This window comes from Amblyomma americanum, chromosome 11, assembly GCF_052857255.1.
Source record: "Amblyomma americanum isolate KBUSLIRL-KWMA chromosome 11, ASM5285725v1, whole genome shotgun sequence".
Lineage (NCBI taxonomy): Eukaryota > Metazoa > Arthropoda > Arachnida > Ixodida > Ixodidae > Amblyomma > Amblyomma americanum.
The window spans coordinates 8,429,928-8,454,369 of NC_135507.1; the positions used below are offsets into that span (position 1 = coordinate 8,429,928).

Below are 24,442 nucleotides of genomic sequence, written 5' to 3' on the forward strand. Positions count from 1 at the left end.
CTTGGAATCTACTCCGTTACCCTTAAGGAGCAGCGGTTACCTTGCCTTCGCGTTGCATACCCTGACCAAGCCCATTTGTTCCTCTCGATTTCAACTAGGATGTCATTAGCCCGCGTTAGTTCCCTCAGCCACTTTGCTCTCTTGCTGTCTCTTAACGTTACAACTATCATTTTTCTTTCCATAGCCTGCCGCGTATTCCCTTTTCGTTATCCTCCACGTTTCTCCCCCACAGGTGAATACAGGTAAGATACAGCTCTTGTATACTTTTCCTGTGCTGAATACTGGTAAACTGCCATTCATTACCTGAGAGAACCTGCCAAATAGGGTACCCCATTCCATTCTCATTCTTCTAGTTATTTCACTCTCGTGAACCAGATCTATGGTCACTACCAGCCCTACGTAGACGTATTCCCTTACCCCGTCCCTCTAATATGGAGAGAGAATTCCCCCCTCTCCACTTTGCCACTTGGCAGGTGACGTAGACAATATTGTACCGGACGCCCGGCCGCTTTTTCTTCACAATGGGGCTTGCAATTGTTAACGCATTAAAACGCTTGTGTGCTGTGTGACGTACGCACTATTTAAAGAACCACAGCTGGTCTATATTAATCCGGAGCCCTCCACAACGGTGTCCCTCATAGCCCCTGCGTCGCTTGGGGAAGTTGAAGAAGAGGACATTCTGTGCGCACGTTGTCCTTCAAACATGACACGCGAGGATGCGGGCGCGCTCGCGCACTTCGTGTTCTGAGGCTGTCCTCTTTCCCGTGGCATGTGGATTCCCAAATCTGGCCTGAGAATCGCCGCACGGCCGCTCCGCTGGCTGCTGCGACAGCTGGCCGGTGCGGGCCCCGAGGATCCCGAAGACGGGCCCCGCTCCCTGTGGTCGCTGTTCTTCGACTGGCTCGCGGCGCGACAGATGGAGGCTCTGCTGTTCGCTTACGCCGCGTCCGCAGCCATGCCGTCGGCGACCATCGCGGACATCTTCGAGGACCAGGCCTGCCGGCGGAGCATGGGCTACGGCGAAGACGTCTGCGAGGAGCTCGCCGACCACGATGAACAGCGGTGAGCGGCTTTTCAATGCGTTAGCATCAGAAGGGCCTGAGCAAGCGGAAATGGCGACCGCCGTCACGCCCGACAAGTGTGACCATTGTGACGTCATCACAACCTGCCCACCAAATTGTGAGTAAACTGCTCGCCGTGGCAGGTGGCACTTAATGATTGGTCGCGAGAGGTTGCTCAGTATGAGCAACCTTGGTCGCACAACCCCCACCGGTGGCAGCACCTGTCATTGCAGGGCAGTGGCGCATCGCTTAACCGCTGCACCACTGCGCCAGGAATGGTATGAGGACTCACAGGGATCTGTGAATGTTAAGTCCGCATTATGGGCATTCACCTATTAACGCCGTCGCGTCATATACGTTGAAGGCCCTTTTGTGTTAACGGGCTGGTGTCACGCCGCAGTTACTCGGTGTACGTCGTCTCGCAACGCCACCTGCTTCTGTCTGAAGGCGTGCTGACGCTCACCTCGGCCGTGGTGGCCATTCTTGCCGGCCCGGTGTGCGACCGGTACGGCCACGCGACGCTGCTGGGCCTGGCCATCGTGGGCGCTGCCGGAACGTCGCTCGTGCGCGTATTCCTCGCTCTGGGCGGGGGACCCATGCTCGCCTACGTGTTCGCCGTCCTGCCCATGGTGAGCGGCAAGGGTAGAAGTGCTGCGGTGAGCGTAGATCTAGCGCGCGAATGACCGCGCGAACCAGCGAACAAACGATAGCTGGAGCGAACGAACGAGCGAAGGAGAGAACAAACGAGGGAATGAACGAAAGAACGACTGAGTGTAAGAATGAACATAAGAACTAGGGCGATACTAGAGCCTGTAATAGTAAACGAAGCAGCGGACGAACGAGTAAAAAAACGAATGATCGAGCAAGCGAGTTAGCGGACTAACGAACGAGCGGATAACTAATCTAGTCGCCATAGAACACAGTGCAAAGGCACATCTACAGACCCGTGTCTCAGAAGAACCTTACTGCCCTGCGTGCACCGAGAAAAACTGAATTTCTCGCGCCGCGTAGGCCTTGCAGCTTGTAATCTGAATGCCTGCATGCATGCACACACCGGCAGAGCTGAAAAGCTCCGGTCAGAGGGCTAAAAGTACATTTATTTTCTCCCGCGCAGGGCTGCTCTGGCGGTCACGTGCTCATGTTGTCCTGCTGCTACTACGTGGTGACGAAGCGCACTGAGGCTAGGCTCTTCCGAACAATCAGGTCGGTTCTTGTTTGCCTGAATCTCTTAGTCGTCCGATGATAACATGATCAATGTCGGCCTCTTTCCTTCTGGATACTGTAATGCACGGCGTTGCACTATGTTGACAGCTTTCTCCCCCTTTGAGTGAGGACACTCGCGCTGTCCAGCACACGTAGAGAGCATTGCCTCTGCTCTTCGAAGTCATTTTTTTTTAAATCTTGTCTCCCGTTAGCTGAATGACAGTTCTTGACTCATACTAGTTGAAAAATGCCATGTGCGGTTCAATGAGCCCAGGATTCTTGGACAAAAATACTGAATAATTCGAATATTGTAATGTACTGTTATGGAAATATTGATGGTAATTTCCCATTCTTCCCATGCGTAAAAATTCTTTTAAGATTTTTGCCATCGCCCGCATCGAGTAAAGACGCCCATTGTAAACCAATAGCGAACGTTTTTGACGATTGCAAAAACGGTGACAGAAAAAAAATTCAAGCTTGCCGACGAGAGATCCGCAGTTGTAATGATTGTTTTAGTGAAATCTTACAGTATATGAAAAAATTCCGCTTATAAACTAAAATTAAATTAAAATCTAATAATTTTAAATTTATAAATTTAAATTTTACAGCCTCAAAAATTGCTACTTGCTGTTATTCCTGCGTAAACAAAAGTAATGTATCCCTTCGAAATCCTAGCGAGTTTTTTTCATAATTGTTGACTTATTTGAACACTTATCAGCAGTCCAGAGTTCCAGAAAATATTTTGCCATGCCGTGTATTTCGCTGAAAGAACTCTTCGCTATTAGATGTAGAGCATTCTTTGTGAATATATGTGTTCATTTTAAACTACGAATTGAAATTAAACAGCGCTACATATTTAGACGAACACATAGAACGACATGACAGGTAGAAAAGTAAATGCATCACCAACTAGCCTCGCAGCGTGTTTTACTACGGATTGAGTGTTGCCCATTTTGCAAAACTGCCCAGAATACCTAGTACACAACCTACTATTTCAGTTAGCACTGCATTCTTCTCATTTACACCTCCGTTGTGGTCTTCGAAATGGTATGGTCAAGTAAGTAGCCTCTGCTCGTCAGTTCTACGAACAGTTTACATTATGCCCCCCCCCCCCCCTCCCCTCCTCCTGCAATCTACTTTAAATGGGATTCGTGCCGTTCCGTCTCCTCTCAGGTTTTACCTTCTCGACGTGTCTGCGCTCATGGGACGAGCCGTGGGCTGGTTGATGGGCTGGCTCTTGCACTCGGTTCTCGGTCACCAGGTGTCGCTGTGGTCTGCGCTGGGCGTGCAGTGCTTCATGCTGGCAGTGCTTTGGGCTAGCCCAGCGCTCAGGTATGCGGGACTATTGTACCGATGTCGCTACAGTTGTGAAATCTTATCCTTCACCCCACGGCCTTGTGCTTATTTCCAGGGATTCAACAGCCAGCACGACTACCAGCAAGATTAACCAGCTCCGGCTGTTGGTCAGCCCCGCCAACGCCCGCGAGGCGGCCAAGATGTTCTCTGGGCACCGGAATATCCAGCGGACGCTCAAAGTGCTCTTCGCATTGCAGGCGCTCATCGCCGCCATGAACTACGGTTAGTCTCTCAATGAGAGCCTTGAAACGCATAGGTTTGTTCGTTCACGGTCACGTTTGGGTCGACCCGCTGCTGTATCAGCGATCAAATTATACGTCATACGGCGATCGTTGTACTGTGTCGTTCTGTGGAAGCGTTGCTGCAACACGGCGCATCCCCCGCGACGCAGGCCCTGACGAGATCCTGTACCCGTACACGCGGCTGGTGTTCGGCTGGGCGTACTCACAGTACGCGATCGTTTCGGCCATTGGTGGCCTGCTCGTCGGTGTCGTCGGTGTCTTCGCCGTCGGCTGCATGCGTGTCGTGGGCGTCACGGACGTCACCTTCATGAACGTTGGCGCCACCTGCGGGAGTGCCCGGGACCTGATCATCGGCCTGACCCACGTGCCCGCCCTGTTCTACCTGAGTGCGTCGATGGTTTTGTTTATGCATTTCTTTTCTGCCTCTACGTCTACTTTGCGTTCACACCAAAGCGCGGCGGCAAACCGGTTTTCCAGTCGGACGTCGAATCACTCGAATTTTGAGGCTTCTAGATGAGAAGCGTTCCCGGTACACTTGTCTTATGAAAGTTTAATGCGACAATATTAGAAGCAACGTTGCTCCTAAAGTTTGTGTGTGTCAGTTCTTTCACTATATGCACAATTCTGTCACTGTCATCGTCTATTTGAACACATATAATCATGGGCCGAGTGAGTCCACAGAGAACCTGTTCCAATCTGCTTGTCTCCCCCTTTCCCCGTTACCCGCTCCCCCCCGTTTTTCAGTTTTGAATTTTCGCGCCGCGGTCGCGTGGCTCTGTGACGTCGTCGCATTTTCGATCAATCAGTGACTTTTCTAACGCAGGACGCGAAATCGCATGGTGTGAATTGCCATGGTGGGCACGCTGTGATGACGGCACAAGGTGACGTGACCTTCTGACGTTATCACCTTTCCGCCCAATCAGCGACTTTTGAGACTAACACAGGACGCGAAATCGCACTATGTGGAGGCTGCGCGGAACACCCGAAACACTTGTGCTTCTGGGGTTTCAGGTGCCTTTTCGTACATCGCAGGATTTTTTGACGCATCTGCCATTTTTCTTCAGGAAATTAGTCATATCAAGAATCGTGTAAGCGTGCATAACGATTAAATGGGGGACTGTATTTGATATTTAAGGAGCCTCGAATGCATGAAACAAGGTCTAGATTTTTGTGACCATGTCATGCCGTTCCGTGACACCCGTGTTATTCGTGCACTAAAAAGCACCGGCTCCTCTTGGTCTCAGGCTACCTGCTGGCCGTGCCGCAAGGCGTCGCACCCGTCGGCCTCAAGTCGTACTTCTCCAAGCTGGTTCCCGTTGACGAAACCGGTGAGACTTGCCAATCTGAATTTGGTACATTTTGCCAGGGTCTATTTAAAACGCTGAAAATATAGCCGCTTTAGCCCTTATTGTTATAGTAGTTTAATCCGTCCTGATGAGTTTTTGGCAGTTGGCAGTGCGTATATCTGACGGGTAGGAATATCGCGAACAAACATGCGGAAGGAAGAATTGCCTTAATAACTGTTGAATGTGTTGTCATGAACGCTGCTTGCCTTTAGCGCCGCAACGAAGAGTGATAAAATGTAGTGAGACATTGCGAAAAGAAAGATTAAAATTTACCACAGCACCTAATCACCCAGTGGTTCTTCAGTGTATGTTGGCTTTAGCTTAGCTGCTTAATGTGCGTAGTGAAACGGGGGCTAATAATTCCTTGCGCATGCGCATTTTAGGTGCCCGCTTGTTGAATAGGTGTAGCCTGTTTATTCTGTGCCGCTTGTCTAAACGCTGCCCATCAGCGCGTACAGGGGATGCTCATGGCGCTTGTCGACTGGGAATACCTTCTGAGTAGCATCACTCAGAAAAAAGGTAAAGTCAGAAAGATAGTTTTTTTTAATGCAGTAGCATTAAAGGCCTCATCGGAAAAAAATGTGTCTTCGGTTATAAAATTCGCCCATTTGCTGGAGTGAAGTGACGTCACCAGACCGAAAGTGGCGTCACTTCCGGCAAAAGCATCAACAGCTTTTAATGCTATTGCATTACCAACACACAAGGGGACTAGGTGTCCGTGTAGATTTTTTTTTCACAATGCATTTTGGAAAGCAAAGCGTAATTACGCGCCGAGATGCCATGCCGCATAAAGAGAAAGAGTGACGTTCGTTTAGTCCAATAAATGCGGTTGATGGATAGGCCGCACACCACTGGTGCAATGGTTGCACCCCCTTCGCGGCAATTTTTTCTCGTCATCGAAGCCGCGCTGACACGAGCGCCCTCTCTTTTGTGCATGCGCAGGCAAGTTCATGGCACTGGTGACCGCTTGTGAGTCTGTGTTCACGGTGCTCAGCAGGGTGGCGCTGTCGTTCTCTTTCGACGTCGCGACGGCCATCTATGTCGGACTACCTTTCCTGCTGTGCGCCGCGCTCGTCTTGCCGGTCTCCGTGTTGTCCGGGTACGTGGTCTCGTTGAATAACATCATCAACTCGAATTCACACAGTACCCTTCGTTTTTGGGTAAAACCCGGTTTTACTAGATGCTTGTAACCCAGACAGATTTCCTTAAAATCTGGTTAAACCCGTTTCCCACCAGAAAGCACCCCTTCTAGACAACACGATTTCCCAGCACACAAATCTGAAGACACCGCATGGAAATCAAAGAAAAGTTGGTCCTTATTGTGTGCAGGTAGCTTCAGTTAACTGATGAATTTAAGCCTCATTTAATTCTTCCTATTTATGACGTAGCTTATCCTGAGGCCAACTTCAAACACTAAGTTCCAGAAGTGAGAGGTCAGCACATTTGTACTGAACAGACATCTTAATGATATCACTCACTGTATTAAGTACTGCCCACGCCAACGACGTCCTGTTCCATGGCTGCTGTGATGCTGAATTAATGTTTTCGCAATACACAAATCCAGGTAGGTATTCCACGGACGCGGAGGTACTGAACAGGTGATATGATAATGTGAGGAAATAATGGTAACAAGCAAGATGTAAAAGGAAATATTTGGTAAATATTTAGTGCAACTTACGATTCTATTTTGTACTAAAAAATTCACAGGGCCATCCAATTACATTGTGTTTGCAAGCAGTACGATAGCATTAGCAGCTGTAGGTGCTTTTACCGGATATGATGTCACTTCCCTCCAGTTTCGTGACGTCACTTCCTTTCAGCCACTGGGAATGCTCTGGTTTGGTGACGTCACTTATATACAGCCAGTGAGCGAATTTCATAACCGGCGACTCATGTTGTTGCCATGTTATTAATCAGCAATAGCTAAAGCATTTTATGTCCCGCACAAAAACGATACCGCTTATAGTAAACTGTATTTTGCTGCAAAAAATGACTATTAAAAAACCCATGAATTATTGAGCTTATGGTTGAATAACACTGTTTATGCCCGAATTTCCGCACAAAACAATGTCGCCTCACCCTTACTACTCGAATATAACAGGGCGCTCCTGGTTTCACCATGTTATAGGGGCAGGCGCCGGTGCGTATAGTAGCGCCACCTCAGCATATCTCCCTCCCCCTTGCGCCAATCGCGATAAAAGGATATTAAACAGTTGACTAAGCAAATTTAGCAGACATAAGCGTTAAAGGTATACAGCTCAGGACTGTTCGCGGTTAAAGACTCTGGTATAGTATATAGTATCACCAGTGCTACCGTTCAGTTGTTGAAGAACCAGCAGCAGACAAGCAGGTGAACAATACAAAATATAGCCGTAGCAAATATGCTTTATTCAACATTTTGGAATTGATCCGAAGAAATTTGGCCGGAATAATTATCGGCAAAGGAAAATTTATTCACGAATAACATTTGAAGAACGTCAATGTCATTAAAGTTTGCTTCACTCTTAGCATTGCGACATTGCTGTGAAGTATTTTTTGCAGAACAAAATTTCTAGGTGCCTTGAGGCAAAGTGGCAACAAAAGCCGTGGCACTCCCCGCCCCCTCCATCAGGGTGCGGCTATTCCCAAATGCACCCATATCACCCCCCAGGTGACCAGGTCGAGGCCAGGTGGCGCACCATCTTACCACCACGTCCGCCTGGCTTACATGGCTATAAATAGTGCAAATTATTAAATGTGCCAACGCTTCACTGCGCATCTTCCTTCATGATTCAGACCTACCTAGGTGTCTCGTTGTACAAAATGGTAAATGGTAGAGTTTTTAATTAAGAATTGTGATGGCGACGCCACTTTCACCTGGAATGAGCCCTGTGCAACAATTGCTGCAAAAACAAATATGGAATCGAGATTACACAACTGACAACGCAGAAAATTACCGCTGTCTGGCATGTGGTGATTTCACGCCGAAAGATTCAAGTGATCGTTGCTGTTAGGTTTCTGAACCCGACTCCAGAATCAACCAGCTCCACCAGCAGTGCACCTGGGCCGGGTGAGCAACTCGCTGAAGGAGCCGGTGGGCCTGGTGAGGCCGCAGGGGGCACCGCCGTCGCCGCTGGGGCCCCGGGTTTGACCCCCGCGTCACCAGGCGGCGTCGTCAGCGTTGTCAGCGTTGAGCCCTGGCGACCGTTGGCGGGCATCGTGCTCCCAGCGGCTGAGCAGGCCATGCGCGCCGTGTCGCCTACTAAAGTGGCCGCCGCCATGTTGTTTCCGGCGCAGCAGCGCCACCCCATCAGGGCGGCGGTGCCGGCAGCTCGGATTTAAAGCGTGGGCCTTGGCCACCTCCGAAAAAAGAGGTGAGGTGGATGTGGAACTCTGCCACTTTCATAATTGTAACAGTGTTCCAATGGTGCAAATGAAGAATATATTAGAGCGAAGAAATTGTGAAAAAGTACGTGAAAGAGAGGCGGTCAAGCTTAAAATGTGGCGCTGGGTTACTTGCTGAAGAAATATGCATCACCAACCAGCCCCGCAACGTGTTTTGTTTAGCAGACGCACGAGCTATATATACGTGTCTGGACTGTTCGCGGTTAAAGAGACTCTTATAGATAGTACCACCAACGTTACCGCTTTGTTTGTCCTGTTTATTTTTATTTCCACCTTTAGTTGAGACAACCAAAAATGGTTAGTTTTGCGCAGACTAGGTGTTCTATTTTGTATTCTAGGCACCTCTACCTACTGATGCGTGTACACTTTCTGTAATACTGAATAAGAGAGAGTTTTCCTTGCATTATTAGGAGTCTAGTATGTTAACAGTAGGGCGCACGTTGATAGCACTTACCAATATAGCTTGGTAAAGAGTAATCCTTACCGTTGAAAGCGAGCCCAACCTGTGTCGCCTCGTATTAAAGTTGCCTTGTATTTCTTTCTTCAGTGCTTTTTTCAAAAATTGGAGGGGACACTTAAGCTCGACCTGAAGGGTATGATGCCATAGTTTTAATGAATCTCTGCAGCGGCCTGGTGTCCTCTTTCCGCATCAATTCGCAGACACGGTCATTCTCTACATTACATTCATAGTCGCGGGGAGTCCTCATACCACACCTTGCGCAGTGCCACCTGTCACTGTGGGCAGGTCGTGATGACGTCACAAAGTCACATGATCTTGGTGGTAGGTGGACCACCTGCTTTTTCGCTCACATCTCAGACGCCGCATTTTCTGCAGAACCAGAGCCTTAACGTTGTCGCGTTTACATCTGACTGATTAAGCAACTAGTGTGCCAACAAGTCCTTCTAGAAGTAACGAACTACTGAAGCTTAATTTCATGCCGTTATTCGTTACTGTGCTTGTGGAGACCCGTTAGTTAAAGCCATTAATCTGCTGCCTAATTTCACTCTTTAAAGGTGTCGGTATGTAGCAAGTCTTCTGTTTCATGCAGACTTTTACCTCCCCGTATACATTTCCCCATTGCGCGGTTCAGGTGAAACGTGGAAGGCGCTGCGACTTGTCGACCCTGATACAATCTAACTTGTCTCGCCCGTGGTCACTGTCATCACTTCTTGTTTTCCACTTAGTTGTCCTCAATAACACGAACATAGCGTGCAGGAGCGCCCGTGAAACGGGATCGGTGAAGATGACGCGAGATACTACCACTGTATAAGTACCGCAATAGTTTTCCCCTCTCTGCATGTGCTGTGTGATAAAAAACAAGATAAGGATCATTTTCCTCTTTAATTTCTCCCTTCACTGCGCCATCTATGCGCTGCGTTAACGTCTGCGGCATAAGCACAAAGCACCATGAACACATCTAGTAAAACTAATGTAAGTACATAAGAATGTATCGTTTTATTCAATAGATAACTCACAATATATTTTGAATGCTTTTTAGAACGTGTTACGGAATAATTATTTATTTTTATGTCTTGGGGGTGTATATTAATCATTTTATCACAAATACGCTCTAAGGAAGTGTCTGTCTAGCCAGATATAAAGCAACTTAAAAAAGCTCGTTAGTTATGACAGTTTCATAAAAAAAAGAAGACTGATTGGCATAAAACGAAACACCCGATATAACACAGCTCAACCAGTGGATTTTATTTCTTTCGCACGTAGGGGAGTGATAATCCTATTTGTCTCTATTTTATTTTGTTTAGTCTCTTACTTTATCTTTTTTTTTGTGTGGGCGGTGGGGATTTGGTGCAATCTGTTACTCGAGACGCGAGTGCTCCTTGGAAAACAGGACAATTTCTTCAGCGGTGGCTTGTAGCTGCACCATATTGCCTCGCTGTTCGCCTTCATCAGGAATGCCGCGCCTGCCTTGCACCTCACGTAGAGTGCATAGGAACGCGCCACGCATTTAGCGCCAGGGGCCGCGCCTAACGTCAACACAGCGGGCGGCCGCAATGGCCCTGGATCGATGCTGGACGGGGCGCCTGGCGGCTGCTGATAAGGAGGCCCGTCGGGAGAAAGGGGGGCGGAGGAGGCGTAAACCTCTTCGTCTCTCGTCCTGGTCGTCCCCGGCGGAGGCTGTATGGCTCGGTCTTGCTCCGAGGCAGCGAACAGCGCCTTGGCAACTTCGATTGCTTTCGCAGACAACGCATAATGTACGCGTACTTCGAACTGGTGCGACTTTAACGATGTATTTGACGCTACACTTTGTTTTGTGATGATGCACAAAATTCACAGACCCATGGGACGATGACAGTACAAAAGTCCTTCGTCCCGTCTGCCTGTTCTGCTGTCGTTGTGCCTTTGGTCCCGTTTATGCAGGAATTATCCGCTCTAATTCAGCATTGTTTTCAGTATTCGCTTTGAATAGGTCGAATTCACGCTATTTTGTGGGCACAAGTAGAAATTTCTAACAGGCGCCTGAGCTTCGGCAGCGTCGCACGTTGCACTGTCGCGAGCGCGATCTCTTTGTCTTTAGTTACGGGTCGTCAAGGTCATCGTCAGGATTACAACTACTACATTCGTACACAAGTCAAGAGAATTCAGTAATAAGGAGCTTCGTCTCGTTGTTTACAACGTAACCAATTCAAATGTGAAGCTAGAATTTGCTATTTTTCTGCCTCATGCCCCATGCATTCGTTCCATGGTACGTTCGTTGCATTCATTGCATACTGCTCCAAAGACACCGGTGCTGTACAGAAAAGCGAGCTTGCCGGAGTTCTTTATTCAGGAGCGACGCTGTTTATATGCTATTACATTGTACTACCTCTTATGGAAGTCAGCTTATAGTGCAGTGTGTAATGTTGTTAAGATAAATAACTTCTTGATGTTTTAGGACTTTTTATTGGCAGTCAACAGACGAAAGAGAGGGGCACTATAGGCTGGTTACCATAACGCGTAACGTCAGCTTTAAAACCTTGCGTACAGAATGATACAGCGAAAAAGAACAGCCTCAGCAACTTTTTACTGCATCTGATGACCATCTTAACAGAAGCAAAAAAAATATATATATATTCGCTCGAGGCGGCACTCAAGCGTTGTCGCGAAACACGACCAGGTTGTCTCTTTGCGTATATGGCAGAGTTCACTGCTGTTCTGGCGACACATATATTGAACGGCGAATTGGTGCTACGAGGCCAGCATTCCTCACGTTAGATGAAGGTAGCTGAACGATTTGCTACATACGTTCCCCTGGCGTCCCGAAAACATCCTTAGGAGTAACGTATTCTGGCAGGCTCCCTTTTAACACTTGACAATTGGGGACACACTAGAAAAAAATACAAAAGTCTCAGAGAACTTCGAGGGGTGTGGTCTACTAAAGCAGGCCGAAAAGAACTAGTTATTGCTGAGCACACCGACACGAATAGCTGTGTGCGTTCATCGGGCACCCTCACTTCCCGTGTGTCAGAATAGTGGTGCCGCTTCCCTCGTCCCCAGGACGAGCACGCTCCATAAAACCTCGATGCGAATCATAACTCCGCTTCCCGCAACTCCCCTGCATACACTGACGCCCGCACTGGTGCAGGTGCGCTAGCCGGTCGTGTGGCACGCCTATCTCTTCGCCGAGTCGAAAAAAGAGGAAAAAAAAAAGAATTAACACAGTCATATGAAAACAAGTGAGACAAACGCGACGAATCAGACAGGCGACGGTAGACAACGGGACTGCTGGCTGGTGGCGGCATCGGAGCCGGTGCGAAGAAGCCGAACTAATCCGCCGGCGCTGCTCACACACATACAAACGGCCGCCGGCGTGGGAAAACGCTCGCTGCTCCCCCTGCCGGTGCGGCGCTCGGTGAGGGAAAGCGCGCGAGCGGAAATGGGAACTCGAAGCGGCCGACTACGCCTCCTTCTCCTGCTCCAAACTGAATGCTCGTCCGAGCGTCGTGGAAACCCCGCCGGTCGGTCGCTGCTTCTCTCCCTTCCAATTTCGCGGCCATTAGCCACCGGCCTGACCTTCCCTCTGTCAACACGATAATTCAAAGCCAATCGGCAGAAGCAGCTCCACCGCCATACCCGGACGAACTGCGAGCAGCACCACGCATAACCGGGAGATGGCGCTGATATCGCAAACGGGCGGAGGCGGCGCGGACGAGAAAGAAATGCGTCGCGTGTCGCCAATATCACGCGCGGAGGCGCGGGCACGGATTGTTTTTCAAAAGGATCGGCGAGGATTAAAAACGGGAGTGCCGGCGGCTGCAGGGTCTTTTTTTTCCCCCCTTTTTAACGGCAGTGCTCCCATAGACGGTCCTTTCTCATCTTTTTGTGCGCGTGCCGTTGAATTTCGAATCAAAGTTGGCGCAGCGGCTTTCGTGTGCACAGATAGATTTGTGTCCTCGGCCCCAATAAGCGAGTGTAACTATGACTCGTCCTGAGAACTGGCGTTGTTTCCGAATGGAACGCCGTCGCGTCGTCCATGCGTTCATGAAAAAAAAAAAGCTACGATTATTCTCGTGGAGCTGTAGACCGCGCGCGCGTGGTCAGGTTCAGCTAAGCCTTGTCCCGCATGTATCCGTTCGTCGCCGTGTTATAGTTGATTTCAGTACGCATACGCAGACAAACGTTAAAGAGGGTGAGTGTGATATGAGCTAGAATGTCTATAAAGGTGAATAGAAGCGTCCTGCTCACCCTGGAGATATTTAGAGCTTCAACGGTGCCTTAAGCTAGCTCCCCACTATACGGTTGAAATGGAAATCATGGGGCGTGAACACGTTTGAGCAAGGCTGTGCATACGGCTTGAATTTTCGAATGATGTCTCAAATGATGTATTTCTTGTGTGCTGAACTATTCAGGAAGATTTAATTGTCGCTTTGGCTGCGAGCCACGGACACCAAGTGAGCCGTTCACTCTAATCCGGCCGATATATAGCACAAACATGCATACCGCACCGATTTCACTACAGTACTCAACAAACGCGCAAGCGCGAGCATTTTGTACTACTTGCGTAACTGGGGCACACTTCTCACAATATCCCTAGCTCTCTACTTATTTGTCTCCGCGAACTTTGGTGAATTCATCATGTTTTCCAAGAAAAAGCATTGTTAATTGTGCAGCTTCAGCCAAAGATGACTCGAAAAACCTTATCAGTCAACAGCTCCACAACTGAATGACTTCCTTTAGTCACTCTGTATGTAGACATTGGCGAGCGACCACCTGCAGTGGTGTTAGCGCACTTCGCTGACCGCCATAAATGCCGGATGCGAAATTTGGTACAACCAGAAAGGCGTCACCGCATGACGTCCGTCGTGTTGGTGTGTTGAACCGAGTCAGATTTCCTTAGCTTCGCAGCTCATTCAGTGACCACGACGGCTCTGTCAGAGCCGGCCGCACCCCTTCCTCGTGAAACTCGATCCTTGCTGCGAGGCCATGCTGTGATGTCGTGCGGCGCGACCACACAGTGATCCGCTTCCAAGGAGGCTGTGTCCGTGTAGCTACAGAAGCGGCTGCAGGCCTTCCTTCTTTTATTTTTTGCCCGCTAACACAAAGCGTCCGCTTCCTTATCTGCGTCCGGTTTCGCCGCCGCTCTGTCTAGGCGACCCTATACAGAGTAAGGCGACCCCTGCCTGCAGACGCCCCTTCACTTCCGGTCGGCACCCTGGCTTTCACGCTTCTACCAGCTTCCACGTCCTCACAGCCGCGTCGCACAGACACGAGGCAAAATTGCTTCTTTATCCATGCCTGACCGAGAGGGACATAGGAGGATATTTCTTTTCCTGCACGCAATCGACTTACTCCGAGCAATATGCGGGGCAGCTGTGACCTAGGTAATTGACTTATCCGTGAAAGTATTAAGTATATAATGAAGCCATTAATGCCTGAAACAATAAGCATTTAACTTTAACAGTAAAAAAGGGCCGAGCTGAATTTAAAACTGCGATCACGAAATTCTGGCTGTGGTGGAGCTTCCCCCGTAGTGCAGGTATCGTAGTCAGTAGCTCCTTGGAGTTTTTTTGTACTCACCCGGCAGATCAGTCTTTTCTCGGAAGAGAGATTTAAAACCGACCTTCGTATGATTTAAACTATGAGCGAGAAAGCGCGGATGATGCACATCCTGAACCTCGCCATCAAGGCTGATTCAGCAGTTAGTCATTCGGTGTATGAGAGAGTAGAGCTTTTATCTTGCCCTTGCCGCCGACTGTGGGAGGGTATGGCTGTCACCGCCCGTGTTGCCAGCGCAAACGAGAACCAAAGTTTAGATTGCATTTCACAGTACCGTCAACCTTACAATGGCTCTTTTATGCCCTACGGGACGCGTACAGATGCAGAAGCTTCTGATAAAAGGAATGGAGATTCTTTTTCCCCGTCTCAATCACGGAAGTTGTTTACATCGAATGCGTAAGCCCTTAAGTAATAAAATAATGGCGCTACAAAAGAAGTAAGCTATAGTGCCATGAAGATAATTTTAGTGCTGGGAACGTTATTCGGAGGCAGCCATATTACTTTGATGACGGGAAGTGCGGATAGCAAGGATGGTGTACTCTGAAAAGACGCATGCACGTGTGAAGACTTGAGATTGTTAGACAATCAGAACTGCGAATCTGTGCGCGTTGATAGACGGGTCGCACTCCAGCAGTGCACACTGCACAGAAAAATGGCGTTAAACAAAGAAAACATCACATATTGTTTCACTGTTTTTTTTATTGAATGAAAGCGCTTTCAGCGACAATGCACCTGTAGCAAGCACGTCTTTCCTGTTTAGGCGTGCTCATGTCAGGCTGCCTGAGCTTTGCAATGCAAAGATCGCGCTCCGGTTTTACTGTGGTCGGCTGGCAGCGCGCGATCACAAGAGGCTCCATAATACGACGGAGCCACTCTATATTAAATGCATTGCACAGGAAACGCAAAAAGCGTACAACAATGAACGGCACATTCTTAGTGCACCTGTCGCTGCACGCCTGAGTGTAGCGTATGCGGCGTAGGGTGTGTGGTCCGACGTAGTTAACGTGATAGAAATCATCAGAACTATTCTCTTACACGAAGCTCTCTATATGATCCTATAGAAACCCGGTACTTCAGTTGGTTAAAAAACGCAATGTTCAAAAAACTTAATGAGTTGCCCAACGCTGCTGCAAGCGTGAATATGGGAGCATAATGCAGAAAGAAAAGTTGTTGGGCGCCATCATTACCTGTCTGTCCGGCTCATAAAAGACGTTTTGTAACTGATATGATTAAGCAGCTCTGAGAAATTAGTGGAAATTTGTTTTCACATCGCTCGCTTTATGTCGTTTTGGTGGATTAATTTCATTTCTGATACTTATGCGTTTAGAGGACCCTATACCGGATCATTACGGATATCAGTTTAGAAGCAACAAAATGAGCACTGCGCATGCCCGTGATGCTGCCATGTAGTACAGCATAACATTTGCGTGTGATGAATAGGTTAGCGGTGATTCGGGGATAGAACCAAAACATAAGATTATAATGCGTTTCACTTAGTATTGAGAACTTGATTCAGCGTACAAAGGCGGCGAGGGGGGGGGGGGGGGGGCGGAAGCGGGGTGTTCGATGAAAGTCTCAATTATTGTGGTACGACATATCTAACAGTTTTTTTTTTTACTAGCATACTGAAATGTATACGCTATGACTAGAAGAGCTCACCCGCGCTTGAAACGCTACTGAATTTGGGCGTATGGACTCCACAGACCAAATAGGCGCCGCTTGCGTCTTGTCCGAAAGCACGAAACCCTCATTACTGGCTTACGCGATTTCACTGAGGCAAGGGTTCAGTGGGGTCAGAGCATAGAAGGTTTTGGTCTGAGATCATGAATAGAGACCCATCCCCGTTCGGAGAGAGAAATACTGAACGGAAATACCACACCAGTCTTCATTTTTTTTTTTGTGATAAAGAAATCAATAGGCGTTTTCTCTCGCTGATAAGATAGCTTTAAGGCAACACGGCGTGCTCACTTAACAGCAGAACAGCCAACATTTAAAGCAAGTTAAAATGCATGCGCATTCCGTGTGTTCTGTGACGCAGAAGATACTGAAATGATTCCGCGTGATGACGTCACATGTACCTGTTAAACGCCGTGCATTTACTTCATGATCTGAGTAAGGGACAATCCTGTGTCTATGGAGGATGCGGAAGCTACGTGTGCTGGCTGTCAGCTTCGTTGTAGAGTGCTGTTCTCGCGCGCCCACAAGCCAATGACTTTTTTTTTCTGCAGCGTAAGTTACGACGACTTAAGAGATAGGACGCCTGTCTATCGCGCTCATAGAACTCATCTCAACCCTTCTTTCTCCGTCACCTCAAAACCTTGCCCATTACTGAGATGTGAGCATTTAGACAGCGCTGGCCTCAAGAGGCCATTGGCCGTTTAGCGCACGCCGGTTTCCTTTTCACAACGCATCTGGATGTCATCGGACCGCTAAGGGCGCGCCGCCATATTTTGGAAACTAGCAAATGTACAGAGGAGCTCCAGAGACTTGTCGGGGGCCACGTAAACGCCGCACTGTGCAGTATACTGGTGTCATTTCCTAGCGGACTGGGGTTCGAACATTATTTGTCGTGCACGCAGTTTCATATGGTCCGTGGTTTACTCATGTCTCGAAAAGCTATACTGAGCCCAGTAGACAGCCACAGATAGCACCAGAGCACGCTGCGCTCTCTGAAGGAAGCTCTGAGAAAGCTCGATGACCTTTAATCTCGGTAGCTTTCGGGACTTCATTTCTCTGGCTTATTTACAACGCGTCCGCTCGGGCACAATGCAAGGGTAGAGTTTTGGCGGGATATCAGGGACGGTATAACTGCGGTCCTTAAATCTCTCGATATTTATATACAGGAGTGTTAAAGTTGGCTTGCACCCGACGTCGATGGGCGCCGTAATGGTGCACCACGCACAGTTTCCAACAAGCTTTCATGGGGCAGACAACGATCAGAGGAACGAACATGCTTGCGTGATCCCGGGCCACCAACATGGCGGCCGGTGTGACGTCGGTGCAAGCCATGCAGGAAGGAACTAACTTAGGAGAGGCCGTTACATCACATTTTTTTTAAGCCGGACGTGAGCGCTCCCCCTCGCCAGATGTCCGCCGTCTCAGCGCGTTTGCGCATGCGCATCAGGTTTATCTCTCGTCGCGCCGAGCTGACGTCCGCTGACCGATGTGCGAATGATGCAGACGATGCCGCTGCTGCACCATGGGTCAAAGATTCCTAGTAGTGCTTCTGAAAACGCGCGACTTTATCTCCTCAGTTTTCCTTCCTACATGACGCAAGCCATCTGTCCGTGGGAATTGGACATTTCGCCATACACACGTGTGTGTGTGCGTGAACAACTTTCCGCTCTCTCGTTCTGGCATCGCGGACGCTCTCACGGCTCAGCCATGCTGCTCAGACTCGACGCCGGCGAGCTGGGCGGCGTGGGTCCGTTGGTCGCCTCGTCAGGCGGCTCCTGCTTGACTCGCACCGAGCACAGGAGCAGCAGGCCGTCCCGAGCCACCCCGCTGCTACCGTTGACGCCGCAGCCACCGGCGCTCACAACGCCCCCTGTGGTCGAGCAGCAGAGCTGCTGCTCCCAGCGGCGCTGGTAGTCCAGGATGGAGCTCAGCAGGCGAATGTAGCGGATGGCGAGCCGCAGGATCTCGTTCTTGCTGAGCTTCTTGTCCGGCGGGTGGGTGGGCACCAGGCGGCGCAGGTCGGCGAACGCGCCGTTCACGTTCTGTTGCCGCCACCGCTCCCGGCTGCTTGGGGGCGCGCGGGAAGCGTCGCAAAAGAAAGGGAACGACGAAGCACCGGATTAGACCAGGGTGAAACGAACGAACACGACATCGTCCAACGAAACGCGCAACTTTCTTGCACGGTTTTCCGCATTTACGCAGCTCATAAATTGACCTGTCGAAACTTGCTTCGAGAGCGGGTTTATGAGCAACACAGCACAGTTGCCCGCGAGCATGTTGCACGTTATAATGAACGCGGCTGTAGACACACAAGCGCATGCGCATCAACACGTGTAAGAGGTACCTGTTGGTGAACATTCTCCGGGTTGCCTTGCGGGGCCTGCGGCGGCCCGAGCTGCTCGACGTGGACGAGGAGACACGGCCGTAGCCCGAAGGCGGCGAGCAGGGCTCGTCGCAGCTGCTGTCGTCGCTCAGGCCGTTGCGGTCCTCCGAGTCGGTCGTGTCCGTCGAGTCGCGCAGCGAAGACGCGTCCATCGCGGTCTTCCTCCTCACCTGCAGCAGCAAGGACGTTCTGAATAATAATAATAATAATAATAATAATAATAATAATAATAATAATAATAATAATAATAATAATAATAATAATAATAATAATAATAATTGGTTTTTTGGGGGAAAGGAAATGGCGCAGTATCGGTCTCATATATCGTTGGACACCTGAACCGCGCCGTAAGGGAAGGGTAAAGGAGGGAGTGAAAGAAGAAAGGGAGAGCGAGGTGCCGTAGTGGAGGGCTCCGGAATAATTTCGACCACCTGGGGATCTTTAACGTGCACTGACATCGCACAGCACACGGGCGCCTTAGCGTTTTTCCTCCATAAAAACGCAGCCGCCGCGGTCGGGTTTTAACCCGGGAACTCCGGATCAGTAGTCGAGCGCCCTAACCACTGAGCCACCGCGGCGGGGCGACGCTCTGAAGGGCGATTTCCAAATGGACACATGTCTGTTTCCACTGTAGAAGCAGTAAGTGTTTTATTAAAAATAATAATAAAAAGGAAGGATAACATTTTTGCAGAGTGGAGAAATGAAACGAAAGAAGTGATGGGACAGGAAGAGAGGATGGGGGAGAGGTACAATGCACAAAAACTATTTACACAATAATAAATGTATACAGGTTGCACGCGTGATATGCTCATGAAAAAGGGATAAAAACACGCACACAGCACTATGTACACTACAGCTGGACTGGGGCGTCCGCTGTTAATCGTCTAAATTCCAGTGCAGCCTTGATAAAGATTACCGAGTACGAGTGAGGAGGTAGGAAGCCGGACGCGTTACGCCTTTCAACAGCCATTGTAAAAACAGTGCAAGGATGCATACGTACTGGTTACTCCGTGGTCGCATCATCGCAGGACATGCTTTCCTCCTCAGTACGCGGTGTGTGGTGAGGCAATGTGGATGTGCAGTACTTGCTAGAAAGTTGTTGAATGCTTGTGTCGCTCAGTGACCACCCTGAATCTATCATCCACTGCTGCTCTTGAAGGTTATATAAATTGCAAACATTTACAAGCCCTTATGGTGATACTGATGACAGAGACGGGGATCGTGCATGCAGGCAGGCCGTCGTGTATCTGTACAAACTGGACACGGACGAGAAAGTAGAGAGGTCCGGGTCCACCAAAGTGCGCCGTCAACATTTATAGTTTATATCGATGTAAGCAATCTAGCCCAGTGGCGTTCGCGGATGCCTTGGCGTGCTGTGTAAATGCGCGAAGCTTCGGACACTGACGAGCTATGTGTACTCAAAAAATGTCCAGGAATCTGTGGCAGTGCATTATACGCATATATACCGTAGCAATGGCGTAAAGTACGACTATATTTAATATGAAGCCCGTTATACTTAGTGGTGCGGGCCGGGACAAATTTTTCTTATTTCCTTTTTCTTAGTCCCAATAAAATCTATGTATTTAATTTGAAGCCAAATGCACTCAAACCAAACATATTGACAAAGGAGCAGCAACGGCTTATCTGCTTTTATTTATTTATTTTTTTACTGGGGAGTAAAATTGAAGAGAATAAAACAAATTTGAGCAACGCGGTATTCGTGCGTAAAACGAGCCAAGCCTTCCGTGTGGGCTTCTCAACAAAGCAAATCGTAATCACTGTCTGAGGTGAATTTATTGCGGAATCTGACCCCTCCAGCGTTACCCACCGCAGGCTCAGTGGTTAGGACGATCGTCTACTGAGCCGGAGTACCCGGGTTCGAAACCGACCGCGGCGACCGGTTTTCGATGGAGGCGAAACACAGACGCCCGTGTGCTGTGCGATGTCAGTGCACGTTAAAGATCCCCAGGTGGTCGAAATTATTCCGGAGCCCTCCACCACGGCACCTCTTTCTCCCTTTCTTCTCCAAGCCCTTCCTTGATCCCTTCCCTTACGGCGCGGTTCTGGTGCCCACCGATATGTGTCAGACAGCATGCCAGGCCGACAACCAGGCAGACCTCTCCTGTTCCATTAAAGTCCCCCCTCCTCTTTTCCTGAAATACAATTTTATAATTTTCGCGTAGCCTGAGTCGCTTTGGGACGTTAAACCCCCATAAACCATAAACCAAATTTGCAGTGTTGCCCGTGCAATAATAATAATAATAATTGGTTTTGGGGGAAAGGAAATGGCGCAGTATCTGTCTCATATATCGTTGGACACCTGAACCGCGCCGTATGGGAAGGGATAAGGGAGGGAGTGAAAGAAGAAAGGAAGAAATAGGTGCCGTAGTGGAGGGCTCCGCAATAATTTCGACCACCTGGGGATCTTTAACGTGCACTGACATCGCACAGCACACGGGCGCATTAGCGTTTTTCCTCCATAAAAACGCAGCCGCCGCGGTCGGGTTCGAACCCGGGAACTCCGGCTCAGTAGTCGAGCGCCCTAACCACTGAGCCACCGCGGCGGTGCAAAAAATCGGTTTTTTAGGAAAGGAAATGGCGCAGTAACTGTCTCACGTATCTTTGTGGACACCTGAACCGCGCCGTAAGGGAAGGGATAAAGGAGGGAGTGAAGAATTGAAGAAAGAGGTGTCGTAGGGGAGGGCTCCGGAATGATTTCTACCACCTGGGGATCTTTAACGTGCACTGACATCGCACAGCACACGGGCGCATTTTGCATTTCACCTCCTGGCTACAAAAGTTTGAGCCGCGCAATCGTTTAAAATAAAAATAAAATTTCTTACGGTCGTATCGCCTACGGTACGCTGCACATGTATACGGTATAGTACATGTATGTGCCTCAGGCACGTTAACGTGCGCCCGTCGAGTGCAGAAATACATAAGTTCAAGAGGGCTCAGCCACTGTGTGGAACAAACTTGCTAGCACGAAGTTCATCTTGAGCACAACAGCCTATTTCTCTCTGCTTTTGTAATTATTTGACCTCCAGAGCCCTGCTGTTATCGGGCGCAGGATGTGTGTCCGGACGCCTAGGGACGGATGTGCCGTGCGATATAACGCGTCGCCACTATGCGACCGATGTCCTCCTCGAGGCGCCCTGTTCCGGGAAAGATCTGACTCAAACTACGAAGTCACCCTTCTGCACAAAGCGCTTGGCGCGAACAGAACGTGCACGTAAAATATGACAGATACGATAACCACAAACGCTTGCTGCTGCACCTCTTATAAATTTACATTTTTTATATATTGTACTTCATGACAAACGAAAAGAAGCGCTTTTATTGAGGTTATCGGTGGAGAGAAGTAATTTGCAACTATTTTTAAAGCGAAAGCTTTACTGCCTCCTTCCGCAGCTTGTTCAGCATGCGTTTCATATGGCCTTAAACCGAGGGGGACCATGTGACGTCGCCGAACCGCAGCTGTGCCGAAACTGATAAAGGGTGGGAGCTTTGAAAGCAAATGAAAAGCGCATAACTGGCCCCTGGGACAGTGCACACCAAAGTCGCGCTTTGAGGTGCTACGTGCAGGTGGTGAGAGATATGGGCTGCATGCATTAGCTCTGACAACGTTGTGGCAGACACGCGGCACTGAAGCAATGAGCCGCAGCGTTCAATGGGTGAGCAACCTCTCGCGATCAACCATTAACTGCCACCTGCCAGGGTGGCAGGGTGGGCGCGGTGCCTATCCTATGTGCGGAACGCAGTCAACGTTACAGACGCCAAGCCGCGTCTAGTTGCCCGGTACACCACGCCTTGCGCTCTATAACCAGATTAAGCAGTAGTTAAACCGCAGCTAATTTTTTTTAACTTTCTTGATCAAGCGAGCCAGCCTACTTCGCTTATTGTACTTCTGCATAACTCTCTTACACGAATTGAACCGCATGAATATTTCCAGAGAAATATTCTGCAATCCCCAGAGCATTCTTGAACATTGCTGAAAAAAATCTGGACATTTAGTTAGTTGTAAGTGCAAGTTAAACAAGGCTATATGCCCCTTTCATAAACGTTAAGCCATCTCCACCACGGTGTAGCACGCCCTGCGTATGGCAGGGCTGCTAATTTTTTAAAACAGCATAATAGCCATAGTTCACGAGTTTTCATGTGTTCACGGTGACAACGCGAGGTGCCCGTATGAAACGCTGATGTGAGTGTTTAGCACTTTGCACTCTTTACATACCAATGGCCAGCGATTCCATTTTTAGGGCAACGTGTAACGTGAGAAAGCCAGCTTAATAAATTATGAAAGGAACCAACTGTTGATTTTCCTCGCCAGCAAGTTGGACTTCGTTGCATAACAGCAAAGCCTTGCAAAGAAGCATAATCATGCGTTGCTAAGACAGCGCGGGTTAGCCTTGCTTGTTTGCGTTGTGACGGATTAAGCACACTCGACGCACACTACTCCTTAGCTGTGCTCATATTTCCTGTTATAGCAGCCTGTATTGTCTGGAAAATAGCGCACAATAAACATGAGGTTCTTTCGTGTGAAATTATTGCCTTAAGTTTGGAAGCGACACCAACAGCAGGATGATTGACCGTTTACGAGAGTTTCAACCTTCACAAAACCGCAAGCCTAAGGAATAACCCAAAGGCTGCTTTCAGAAGAATTTGTTTTAGCATATTTCGCACTTCACCATCCAGTTTCATTAGAATCCGTGTCATGCGCAAAAAGAAAATGATAATAAAACTGTCCCACTTACTTTTTTACTTATCACGCAGAGCTCATCCTCATGGCTGCAAATCCCAGCAGCGATTCTCGGTCCCAAGTTGAATTCCGAACCCGCGGTGCACCGGCTACGCAGCGCGCACTTTGCCAATCGATGCCAGTCGACGTTTCCGGGCAACCCCTCCTCTCTACGCCCATTGGCTGCCGCGCGGCCAATCGCAGAGTTCGCGGCGGCGGCGGCGGCCAATAGGAGCTCGCTACGCCGGGGAGAGCGGACCAACCAAGCCGACAGCAGCCAGAAGCGCGCGCAGCAAAAAACACAGACCGCGCGGATCGATAGTTGCGCAGTAAATCGAGAATGCCACGATGGCAAAAATCTACACGCCGCGCTCGCTGGCGCGAGGGAAACAAACTGCGCGTAGTAAATTATTGATGTGTTGCACCCCCAACACCGCATTCCTGCGGTTGTGTTTGAATATTGCTGTTCCGTAGCTAAGTGCGTGTCGAGTCGACAGTGCAAGGCTCAAGCGTTAAAAGGATCCCGTTCCGGTGACCTCGTCGTTCATTGCAGTCACACGTCAGAGAAGTCTATGTAGAACAGGTATTGCAAAGGTTTGCACAGCCACTTGTACATACGTAGTACGCTGAATCGAAAGTATAAGTGCCACAGAAGTATGCGCGCGCACTAAAACATGCAGCGCTGACGTCATACAGGATATAAATGCGCATTCTCGGGAGGCCATTCAACAAGAACCGAAAGCGATCAAGGAATCACGAATTTGATATAAATGAGAAGCGATGCGCTTCAGAAGATATCCAGTGATGAGGATAATGTACACAAGTTTGATCACTGCCTAAAAACGCTATTATAGTTCCACTTTACTGAAGCACTACTGCACACAAACCATATATAGTCTGTCTGTGCATACCTTTGTCGTACTATTTCCTCGGCCGCAGATGACTGCCGCAGCTAATTGACTTGCAGCTAACGTCATTTGCTTCCTTGCAAACTTGGCGACAACCCGACAGCCTGCCGCGATGCGGGGCAGGATGCCATTTAGGGAAGCAAAGCTCT

The 24,442-nt window shown here is 49.1% G+C and overlaps 2 protein-coding genes across 3 annotated transcripts; one reads left to right on the plus strand and one right to left on the minus strand.

The window, feature by feature from the left end:
• Positions 1-631: 631 nt before the first annotated feature.
• On the plus strand, positions 632-8,367 carry LOC144110896 (uncharacterized; the record flags this gene model as incomplete). Its single annotated transcript, XM_077643965.1, has 9 exons — positions 632-1,062; positions 1,462-1,690; positions 2,176-2,264; positions 3,438-3,596; positions 3,676-3,842; positions 4,012-4,248; positions 5,107-5,190; positions 6,151-6,307; positions 8,202-8,367. Coding segments are annotated over exons 1-9 (1,581 nt in total), but the record flags the coding sequence as incomplete, so codon positions are not given.
• A 6,899-nt stretch (positions 8,368-15,266) lies between these two features.
• On the minus strand, positions 15,267-23,518 carry LOC144111219 (T-cell acute lymphocytic leukemia protein 1-like). 2 transcript variants are annotated; one of them, XM_077644433.1, is made up of 3 exons: positions 23,402-23,518; positions 18,609-18,817; positions 15,267-18,331 (listed from the first exon to the last, which is right to left on the minus strand). In XM_077644433.1, the coding sequence occupies exons 2-3, from the start codon at positions 18,797-18,799 to the stop codon at positions 17,959-17,961; spliced, it is 564 nt and encodes a 187-aa protein (XP_077500559.1). In that variant the 5' UTR covers positions 18,800-18,817; positions 23,402-23,518; the 3' UTR covers positions 15,267-17,958. The 2 variants fall into 2 exon arrangements, with proteins under 2 accessions (XP_077500559.1, XP_077500560.1); XM_077644434.1 differs by having other exon boundaries at positions 18,609-18,836; positions 23,402-23,496.
• Positions 23,519-24,442: the final 924 nt, after the last annotated feature.